Genomic DNA, 10,099 nt, shown 5'->3' on the forward strand with positions numbered 1-10,099 from the left:
TATGTAAGGGGTGAGTCTGGACAATCTCTAGAGTGTAGCCCAGAGGCTGGCTGCCAGTAGGGTGTAGCCGATTCAGAGGGCCAGGGACTGTAAATACTGAGTAGCGTGTGCAAACGGGGACTGCCTTAGATGGCAGTAAAGGCTGGGAACACACAGTCCAGGGTGAGGCACTGGACTCGCAAGCCAAAGCGCCTCGCGAATCCCCAGTTTGCAGGTAGTGAGTGTGGTAGAATTCAGTTGGCGACTTGGTTTAGTTTCCACGTTCAGTTGAAAAAAAAAAAAAAAAGAAGGAACCCAGGTCTGTCCCTTCCTAGGACCTGGGGCACAAGAAGGCTGAGAAATCCCGTCGGACCAATGGGGGGCTCCACCGAGCGCAGTCTGCGAATCCCCCGAGGGCGCCCCCACCTCGCGCAGCTTCCTAGAGGATCAGCCCTGGTGAGCGCTGAAGAACCGGCGAAGAGGAGTCGCCCGCGTCCACGTCAGTCCTCCCAGCCCCAAGTGTGCGGGGGCCGCCCGCGCCTCCGCCCCGCTCCCCCCACCTCCACGGCCTGCCTCGCCCGCCTCGACTCCGATCCGATGGCGGGGGCGCGGGTGATGCGAATTCCTAGAAGCCTTAAGTAGCTGTCCGGGATGTGAAGTTAGGATCCCCCAGAGGATCACTGAGGTGCGCACTCACCCGCCCCCCACCCCTACCCCAGGTCACAGAGGGCCTGGGGTCGGGGTGGGGGGCGGACGAAGAAGGCAGGGAGAACGCCTCTCCCCGTCCACCTAGAAGGCCAGTCCCATCCCAGTCCTGCCTGTCTGGGCTAAGCCGGAGGGGATTTGGGGCGCGGGGCTGGCGGAGGAACAGCTGGAGGTGGCAGGTAACGGTAGGCAAGGCGAGGAGGGGGCCGGGTCGGGGCGGAGGCGCCTCCGGGCCGCTTGGGCACCTCTGGGGCAGCCGCCCGACCTCCGCCGGCTTAGCCCGGAGTAGGGACGGTGAGTCAGATCTCGGGCACCCGCGGGTCGGGCGGGGAAGGAGGGCAAGTCAGGAAATGACATCAGAGGCCTGTGTTTGGGGAGGGGGTGGTCTGCGCCCGGCCGGGGCGGCGGGGGCGGAGGTGCCCGCCGGGAGGGGAGGGGGCCAGGTCGGGGGGTGAGAGCGGGGCGGGAGGACCTAGGCGAAGCCCGCGGCCGGGGGCCGGAGCAGGGCCCCTTCCTGGGGGAGTTTCCCGCCGCGGCCGCCTCCCCGCCTCTCCCCGCCCCCTCTCCGGGCCGCTCCTTGTATGGTCTGCGCGCCGCGCTCTCCCCGCCCTCTCCCTCCCTCCGTCTTCCCTGCGTCCCTCCCCGCCCGGCTGGACCGGGACGCAGAGTCCGCGGACTCGGCTGCGAGGCGGACCCTGGCAGACGCGGCGCGCACGCTCCGGCCCGCGGTGAGGCGCGGGGAGCCGCCCGGCGGCCGCCCACGGGGTCGGGGAGCCGGGGCGCCGAGGGGAGCCGGGCCGGGGCGCCGGGGGCGGGGGGCTCGGTCCTCAGCCCGGCTCGGCGCTGCGTAACCCCGGCACCCCCGCCCCCCGCAGCCCGGCCTGGCCATGGCGGCCCCCCGCCCGCCTCGCGCGATCTCCGTCTCGGCTCCGGTGTTTTACGCCCCGCAGAAGAAGTTCGCCCCGGTGGTGGCCCCGAAGCCCAAAGTGAATCCTTTCCGGCCCGGCGACGGCGAGCCGCCTGCGGCCGCTGGGGCCCAGCGCGCACAGATGGGCCGGGTGGGCGAGATCCCCCCGCCGCCCCCAGAAGGTAGGTGGCCGAGCTTGGGGGCTGGACCTCGGCGGGCGCCGGCCTAAGTGGGGGGGAGGGGTTTCGGGAATTCGGGGGATGTCTGGAAAGGTTGCGGCGGAGGGGGCTGGGCGCAGACACCCAGTCCCGAGCAGATGTTCTTAGCTCATCGCGGAGCTCGTGGCTGGGAGCCAGGGCTCCTGGGACAGTTCCAAGTCCCCCCGCCTGGGGGTGGGAGGCGGGAATGTGGGGCACGAATGTTCCCCTCTGGGTCCGTTTTCCGAAGTGAAACGGGAGATGCACCCCTCCTTTCCTGACCCGGGGCTCTCAGGGCGCCCTGCAAGCACTCCCCCCACCAACCCCTTTACTTTCTTTCCTGTGCGTTCCGGAACCCTCGAGAGACTTCTTGGGTTAGAGGTTAGGGGTTAGAACCGCTTCTTAAAGGAGGGGAACCTGACGAAGGGTCGAGGGGCCCCTGCTGACCGCCCTCCTTCTCCTTCCAACCCCAGACTTTCCCTTACCGCCTCCTCCGGTGGTCGGGGAGGCAGACGACGCCGAGGGCGCCCTGGGAGGTGCCTTCCCACCTCCGCCGCCCCCGATCGACGAACCGTTTCCCCCCGCGCCTTTGGAGGAGGAGATCTTCCCTTCCCCACCGCCCCCGCTAGTGGAGGAGGGAGGTCCCGAGGCCCCCACCCAGTTCCCATCGCAGGTACGGAGGCCCGGGAGGGGCAGCCAAAGCGATCACATCCCCAGGGAAGAAGAAGGAGGGTCCTTTTCCGTCGACTTTGGCGGCATCTCTGCCCTCCGGGAGGGCGGGGTGGCTGTGGGGAACTGGGATGGGGCGCTCTGACCCCTGCCCCTCTAGCCCAGGGAGAAGGTGAGCAGTATTGATCTGGAGATCGACTCCCTGTCTTCGCTCCTGGATGACATGACCAAGAACGATCCCTTCAAAGCCCGGGTAAGGGGCTGGAGAGCAGGGGAGGCAGGCCAGGGAGGAAGGGCTGGGGCTGGAACCCCACAGCCTCCTCTAAGGCACTTCTCTCCCCTCTGCCTCCCTTTGCAGGTGTCATCTGGATATGTACCCCCGCCGGTCACCACTCCATTCATTTCCAAGTCCAATACTAAGCCTGCAACTGGGGGCACAGCACCCCTGCCTCCCTGGAAGTCCCCTTCTAGCTCCCAGCCTGTGTCTCAGGCTCAACCTCAGAGCCAGACACAGTTCCATGTCCAGTCCCAGCCCCAGGCCAAACCCCAGGCCCCTCCCCAGCCTGTGCCTTTGGCCACCACCCAGCCTCGGGGGCCCCTAGCCCCATCTCCAGCCCCTAAGTTTTCTCCGGTGACTCCCAAGTTTACCCCTGTGGCTTCCAAGTTCAGCCCTGGAGCCCCAGGTGGACCCGGGTCCCAGCCCCATCAGAAGCTGGGGCCCCCTGAAGCTCCCTCTTCCACTGGCAGAGGTTCCCCTCAGCCCCCCAGCGTTACTTATGCTCAGCAGAAGGAGAAGCCCCAAGTGCAGGAGAAGCAGCACCCAGTGCCCCCACCGACTCAAAACCAAAACCAGGTGAGGGATGCAGGGAGACTGGGCTGATTCCCCAGGGGCTGGAGGCCGGGCAGGCAGGAAGGCCGGACTGAGCCCTGGGGGCTGGAGGCTGGGCTAAGGCTAGGATCCTGAGCCTGAGTGGGGTGTGGGGTGGTGGGATCGTTTTCAACCTCTAGGGTTGGATGGTGGAGAAAGTGCTTCGGTTGGGGGAGAGCCTGGCAGGGTCTGAGGCTGGGTGGGGCCTGACTGGGAGTGAGGTGCGCAGCACAGACTCTTGAGTTAGGGGGAGGATTTGGTGCACCTTTTCCTTTGCCCTGCCCCAGAAAGTTAAAGAGAAGGATGAGATCATCAGCAGTCCAACTTCAGATCTTCCCCTTTCTTGGATTCTTGAGTTAATCTCTGCTTTCCCTGCCCGAGGGCCCATCTGGTGATAAGAGCCACTGGCAGTAAACGCTGGTAAACACTGGCTGAGGCAGCCAGTGACTGCTCAGTGCCAGGCACTGTGCTCTGTACTCGGGAGGGAGGAGACCTCGGAGAGCTTGAGCCGAAGGGAGTCAGTGGACCTGTAACAGAATTCCTCGCTCCCAAGACCCCAGGCAAGTTAGGTGAACTTTGAGCCTCAGTTCCCTATCTACCTTCACGATGGTGATAAGGATTACCTGAGCCAGAGCTGTTGCTGGGGGTCTGCATTGAGCACATGAATGCTCAAGGTAGAAAAGTTAACACTCCTATCTGACCATTCCTGCCTTGCCATTCAGGAGACTGATCTTCTGGGTTTAAGGGATCTTGTCAGATACCTGGTCCAAACAACCATGGAATTAACTGAGAGCATGGATTTCTGTGTGTGTGTGTGTGTGTGTGTGTGTGTGTGTGTGCGCGCGCGCAAGGCAAGAGATGCCAAGTGCCAATGAGTTTTGCAGAATTCGGTTGTTACAGGAACTCCAAACAAGGAGCCAGTGTGGAGGCTGGCATGTTAGGAAAAGACATCAGGGTGCTGGTGTGCCTTTAATGATGGTGGGATTTAAGAATCCAGAGAGGAGAGGGAAGGGCATTCTAGTGGGAACTGCATGAGCAAAACTCAAGGGCACAGATACACCAGGGGTGTCTGGAGGACAGAAAGTGGAAGGCCCCCCGGGGGAAATTGTAGAGCTGTACTTAGAGAGGTAGGTGGGGACTTGAGGGGCCAGCGGAGATGAAATAGTGCACCCAGGAAGCCTGGGGGTCCTGGAGAGGCGGGAGTGTTGTCTGGGTAGAGGTACTGCTGCGTCCTGGAGGTTTTGGGGAAAGTTTTTCCGGCAGAGGTGTGGACTAGATGCAGGAGGTCAGTGATGCGTGGGGGTGCACTCCTGGGTGATGGTAACATTGGCAGAAATGAAAAATATGGCCCAGATCAGAGAGCTCTTACAAAGGAAGCACCTCCAGGCTTACTAGCTGATAAGGAGTTGGAAGAGGATGGGAGAGGAGTTAAAAAGAAAAAAAAAAAACACCCGGATGTGTTGGGGAATGGCAGCGTTGCTGACAAAATAGAGAAGTCCAGAAGGGGAAATGGTGTGGACGGGAAGGGGAGGGTCTGGCTGTCAGCATGTTGAGCAATGGGTTCCAGGAGGATCTCCTTTCAGCTGGAACTGTCATTCAGTCAGAAATGGGGGTACGGGTGGCAGGAGAGGGTCAGGGTGAGGTGTGTGAATGCGTGCCGGTCATGTGGGCGGTTGTGTGCGGTGATAAGTGCAGCCTGGGGGCGCTCACACCGGCGGGCTGGGAAGAAACCTGGGTGATGCTCCTGTGCGCCTGGGAGGAGTGGGAAGAATGGAAGGAGGAGGAGGAGAGTCACGAGTCGGGGGCATCTCCGAAAGAGAACGGTGGCCGAGGAACCCCATCAGTGGGGCCCCGAGGGGGATGAGGGCTAAAGTAAGGCCAGAGATTGGACGATTCAGAATTCAGAAGCTGTGTCCTTTTGAGGGGCAGTGAAGGAGTGAGTGGGTGGTGAGAAGCTTGGGAGTTGCCCAAGTAGCCTGTTCTTAGAGGTTGGCAGGGAAACACCTTGGGAAGATGTGTGTGCGTGCGTGTGCATGCGTGTGTGTGTGTGTGTGTGTGTGTGTGTGTGACATTAGGGGAGGAAGACTCAGGTGTGTGTGTGAACCAGGAGGAAGAAGCCTATGGAAGAGACGGGTTGGGGGTCCCTGAGAGCTGGGCGCACTGTTGGTGCCAGCTCCACCCTCGGGGCATTTCCAGCCCAGAGACAGTGGATGCAGTGGCCTCAAGCAGGCTTTTGTGATGAGGGAGCTCGGGCTGGCCAGCTTCCAGCTCCTGGGTCACGTAGGAGGTGAGGTCATCTGAGAGCGAGGGGGCAAGGCCGCGGGGGGCTGGAGGCGATGGAAAGGTTTGAAACAGTTGCTCTGGGGCAGGCGAGAGTGGGAACCCGCAGCAGCCAAATGCCAGCCAGCCCGCCTGGATGGAGGGTGCGGAGGGCCCCGCAGTGTTTGGTGAACTCCCTCTGCGGTCGTCTCCCCACCTACTTTCTGCAGCTGGGAGGCAGAAACAGGAAGCGGGCGGTGGCGTGGGCCCAGGGTTGATTGAGATCGGACTAGATAAGCAACGGTAGCCGACTGGTGGCAAGGGTAGCTGTGAGAGCCTTGTGGAAATCAATGGTCAAGGGAACTGGGCCTGCGGGGAGGCCAGACGGAAGGAGCGGATGCAGAAGGCATGTGGGAGAGGGTTGGGAATCAGAGGCGCCAAGGCTTTTCCGAGCAGGTTCCTTCAGGAGGTGAGAATGGGAAACAGGGAGGAAGTGATGGTTGGGAGGTGGAGCCCAGGGTCTTGGAGGTGGCGACCAGTAAATCTCAGATCCGAGGGGTCCCACGGTGGAAGGTAACTGAGCCGGAGGGACGTTTGGAGCTGTTGGAGTTGAAGAGGCGTGAGTGCCGTGCATGTCAAACCTGGGACATCGGTGCTGCCAGGCAGAGAGGGAAACAGCGGCTGGATTGTGTCGTGGAGGAGCATGGATACCCAAGGGGAGCTGATATTCCAAGGAATGGAAGAGGCATCTAAGTGGCTGGCTGTGTCGTCTTCCTCTGTCCCCAAGATGCTGGGAGGGGAAGACTGGGAGCAGAAAAGGTGACGCTTACGTAGAAGAAGGGGCTTGCAGGAGACTCCCAGGGTCAGTTAAAGACAGGAGGAGGCAAGGGAAAATGGCTGAAGCTGGAACGTCTATAGCGGATGCAGCTCTTGATGCAGACAGGTGTGAGCGTGGTGGAGCCAGGGCTGCGGGCAAGGTGACCACGGGAAGAGGGAACTGGGTGGCTTTGAGGTTCCCCGTGTTAGGGACGAAAGGCATTGGCAGGTAGAGCGTTCAGTGGTGGGGCCACAGTCCTGGGTGGACTTAGCAGTGGAGACCAACGCAGCATTCCTGGGGGACCATGTCATGGAGATGCTGGCACAGGTCGGACAGCCCCCGTGGGGCCTCCTCCCGGGATGTCTCGGGGTTACTGGCACTGCTGACCCCCCAACTTCACCCCCACCCCCAATCTGCAGCTGTCTCAGGACCCCCCTGAACAGGAGAGGCGGACTGGCCGGAGAGGGGCCACTGGAGAGTGGCCCTTCTCTGAAGCCTCCTGGGGAGGGCCTGGGGTCAGCCAGGTGGTCCAGGAACGCCCCTCGAGGGAGGGGCCCTGGGGCATCTGCGTGGGAGCTGGGCGCTGGGGTCTAACCTGACTCCCGCTGTGTTGTACCCTCACGCTGACAGGGGCTGCCGGGCAGCCGGCGGGACGGGTAGGTGTGTGTGCGTGGGCCTCACCTGCCACCGCGCGCCGGTCTCTCCGTGGGGGCCGTGTCCCAGCATGCTCTGTGGGGTTGACGCGTGGCCTGGCGTGCTTGGTGCTTCTGTGACCTGAGCTGCTGTGTGCGTGGCCTCCGTCCGCTCAGTCGTTCCAGCCTGTCTGTGTCTTCGGGCAAAGCGGGTGGCAGGTTCATCCTCGTCCCTTGATTTGTGTGGTGCTTGGGGGGTCGGGGAGGGAGGTTGAGGAGCTTTTGGGGGTCCCACCAACCTGAGTATCTGGAAACCAGGAGACGGAGCAGGGGGTGGGATCCATCCTTTTCGGGGAGAAAGCAGAGAAGCCAGCTGGGGTGGGTTCTTGGAGGGCGGTGCCCCTTGAGAGGGAGAGAGGGCATGAAGAAAGTGCTGGGATTTCAGGTGCGCCCCGCTGGGGCCCCGGGGCCTCTGACACTGAAAGAGGTGGAGGAGCTGGAGCAGCTGACGCAGAAGCTGATGCAGGACATGGAGCATCCTCAGAAGCAGAGCGTGCCTGTCAATGGTGAGAGCCCACCACCCCGCCTGGAGCGACGGCCCCTCCGTTTCCGGGCTGTTCCCAGGCCTGCGGCTCCCGGCCCTGTCTGTCTGATGCCAGCTGACCCCTCACGAGCTCTTTTCTTTTTTTTGCCATCTCTCCTGTTTCGTCTCCATCCTCTCCGGCCTTCCCAGAGTCCTGTGGCCGGTGTCACCAGCCGCTGGCACGTTCGCAGCCCGCGGTCCGCGCTCTGGGGCAGCTCTTCCACATCACCTGCTTTACCTGCCGCCAGTGTGAGCAGCAGCTCCAGGGCCAGCAGTTCTACAGCCTGGAGGGGGCTCCGTACTGCGAGGGCTGCTACACCGTGAGTCCCGGCGTCAGGGGTGCAGGGCAGGGGGCTCAGCCAGGGTTGCGGCCGGCACGGGGCAGACAGCTGGCCCTGGGGTGCCGGTTCCCGGCCCACCTCCAGCTGCTGCCCACCCCGTCCGCAGGACACCCTGGAGAAGTGCAGCACCTGTGGGCAGCCGATCACTGACCGCATGCTGAGGGCCACAGGCAAGGCCTACCACCCGCAGTGCTTCACCTGTGTGGTCTGCGCCTGCCCCCTGGAGGGCACCTCCTTCATTGTGGACCAGGCCAACAGGCCCCACTGCGTCCCCGACTACCACAAGTGAGGACCCCCGCCCACCTCCGGGCCCTTCTCTGGGTACCAGCAACGATTTGTCTGGGAGCCAGGCTGCCCCTGACCCCAAGACCGCTCTTCAATCTCTGGGGCTTGCTTGCTGTCCCCACCTCCTGTCTGTGGATAGCAGGGACCGGTTCATCTGGACTTGGCTGTCCAGTGGCCTTTGGCCTGCCGGCTTGTCCCCTTCCCCAGCCCAGGGCTCACTCTCCGAGGTTTCTTTCGGGTGTGGTCTTGCGTTCAGCTCTGGGCCCGAGTGACTTCATTTCACACGCAGGCTGCATTCTGCCTTTGGAGATCAGCTGTTTGGAGCTTGGGGTTTCCTCTTAGAAACGGTGTTTACAAGGTAGCTGCTTTCTGAGGCCAGCGGCAAGGTTCCCATGATGGAACCAAAGGACGGGAAAGTGGCCTGCCGTCTCATTTCCCTGCGCTTGGGTGGAGGTCAGCACCCGGCGCCCCCACCTGACACACTGGCCTTCCGCCCCGCAGGCAATACGCCCCGCGATGCTCTGTGTGCTCGGAGCCCATCATGCCGGAGCCTGGGCGCGAGGAGACTGTGCGCGTGGTCGCTCTGGACAAGAACTTCCACATGAAGTGCTACAAGTGCGAGGTCGGCTGCACCCCCCGCCCCGAACCCCCCAGGGGTGGGAGGTTGGTGGGACACTGCTCACGGGTCAGGCGGTGGACGGTGCTGGCTTGCAGGACCCGGGTGCTGCAATTTTGAGGGTGGGCAGTGGAGGCGCCCACACCTGCCCCACAAAGATGCGTCCTTGGCTTCAGGATGGCGGTGTGGGCTTCTCCGTGAGGTCACTGACTGATACAGCAAGGAGAGGGGGCCGACCCACGGGGAGGGAAGGGTGCAGCTTTGTCATGGGAGGTTGGGGGTCTCTGCGACGTTAAAGGAGTTGGAAGAGAGGTGAGGCAGGTGGGAGACACCCCACTGGAAGCAACCACTGCCCATCCTAGGGGAGAGTCCTCAGGTACAAAACTGGGGGTGAGAGAGGTGGGGATAGGAATGGGGGGGCGGCTGTGGCTGGGCCAATGCAGAGAGCAGGGCTGAGCCTTGAAGCATCTGGCCTCCCAATGTAAAGATGGAGGTGGGGCGTGTGGGTGGGGGGCTTCCCAGCCAGCACGCTCTCTTTGCTCCTCCCAGGACTGTGGGAAGCCCCTCTCCATTGAGGCAGATGACAACGGCTGCTTCCCCTTGGATGGCCACGTGCTCTGCCGGAAATGCCACACCGCCAGAGCCTAGACTGAGTGAGGACTGGCCCCCTTCTCAGACCACAAGCCCATTCCCCCATCAGCGGACAGCCCATTCCCCCATCAGCGGACCGCCCACGTTGAGACCACATCCCCTTCACCCTCCCCACAGTTATTTTTTGACGTCCAGCCCCTCCCTCCATACCAAACCCCACCCTAGTCTCCTTTGTGCCCTGATCCAGGGCCCCTCTGTGGCCTTGGGGCTGCAGAGTCCCAGCCCTGGGGTCCAGTCCTGCAGGGACCACCCACCATCGTCCAGGTAGCCCCGCCTGAGGGGCCACCTGGCTGAACACTGCTGCTTGCACCGCTGCGCCGACGCCCTCAGCCTGCCCTCGAGCAGCTCCGGCCTCTGCTTGCTAAGGGCCAGGAGACACCCACACTCGACCTTCTGGAAGGCTGGGCTGGGCTCACCAGCCTGGACATTCCCCCCACCATCCCCCCAGCCCCAGCCCCTGTGCTGCCAGGTTGTGGCTACAGCTACAAATAAAAGACAGTGTTTTCCAGAAGGCTTAGTAGTTGACTCTTTTGTACCTCCAGCCCTTGAGGATGAGATGGAGGAGATGTTTAATCGCTCAGTCATGTCTG

General features: G+C 62.6%; 1 protein-coding gene across 2 annotated transcripts; it reads left to right on the forward strand.

The window, feature by feature from the left end:
- The first annotated feature begins 319 nt into the window (after nucleotides 1–319).
- ZYX (zyxin) lies at nucleotides 320–10,020 on the forward strand. 2 transcript variants are annotated; one of them, XM_069588630.1, is made up of 10 exons: nucleotides 320–978; nucleotides 1,560–1,773; nucleotides 2,262–2,461; nucleotides 2,618–2,710; nucleotides 2,816–3,310; nucleotides 7,479–7,599; nucleotides 7,767–7,936; nucleotides 8,064–8,242; nucleotides 8,744–8,864; nucleotides 9,408–10,020. In XM_069588630.1, exons 2-10 carry the CDS (start codon nucleotides 1,572–1,574, stop codon nucleotides 9,504–9,506), a joined length of 1,680 nt encoding a protein of 559 aa, XP_069444731.1. In that variant the 5' UTR covers nucleotides 320–978; nucleotides 1,560–1,571; the 3' UTR covers nucleotides 9,507–10,020. The 2 variants fall into 2 exon arrangements, with proteins under 2 accessions (XP_069444731.1, XP_069444730.1); XM_069588629.1 differs by having other exon boundaries at nucleotides 967–1,412.
- Nucleotides 10,021–10,099: the final 79 nt, after the last annotated feature.

This window comes from Ovis canadensis, chromosome 4, assembly GCF_042477335.2.
Source record: "Ovis canadensis isolate MfBH-ARS-UI-01 breed Bighorn chromosome 4, ARS-UI_OviCan_v2, whole genome shotgun sequence".
Taxonomy (NCBI): domain Eukaryota; kingdom Metazoa; phylum Chordata; class Mammalia; order Artiodactyla; family Bovidae; genus Ovis; species Ovis canadensis.

Bases quoted from the DNA above. Each gene is read 5' to 3' on its own strand.
- ZYX (XM_069588629.1), top strand. From the start codon at position 1,266: ATGGTCTGCGCGCCGCGCTCTCCCCGCCCTCTCCCTCCCTCCGTCTTC. The intron at 1,774-2,261 runs GTAGGTGGCCGA...TTCCAACCCCAG, and splicing joins CCCCCCGCCGCCCCCAGAAG to ACTTTCCCTTACCGCCTCCT. The intron at 8,243-8,743 runs GTGAGGACCCCC...TCCGCCCCGCAG, and splicing joins TGCGTCCCCGACTACCACAA to GCAATACGCCCCGCGATGCT.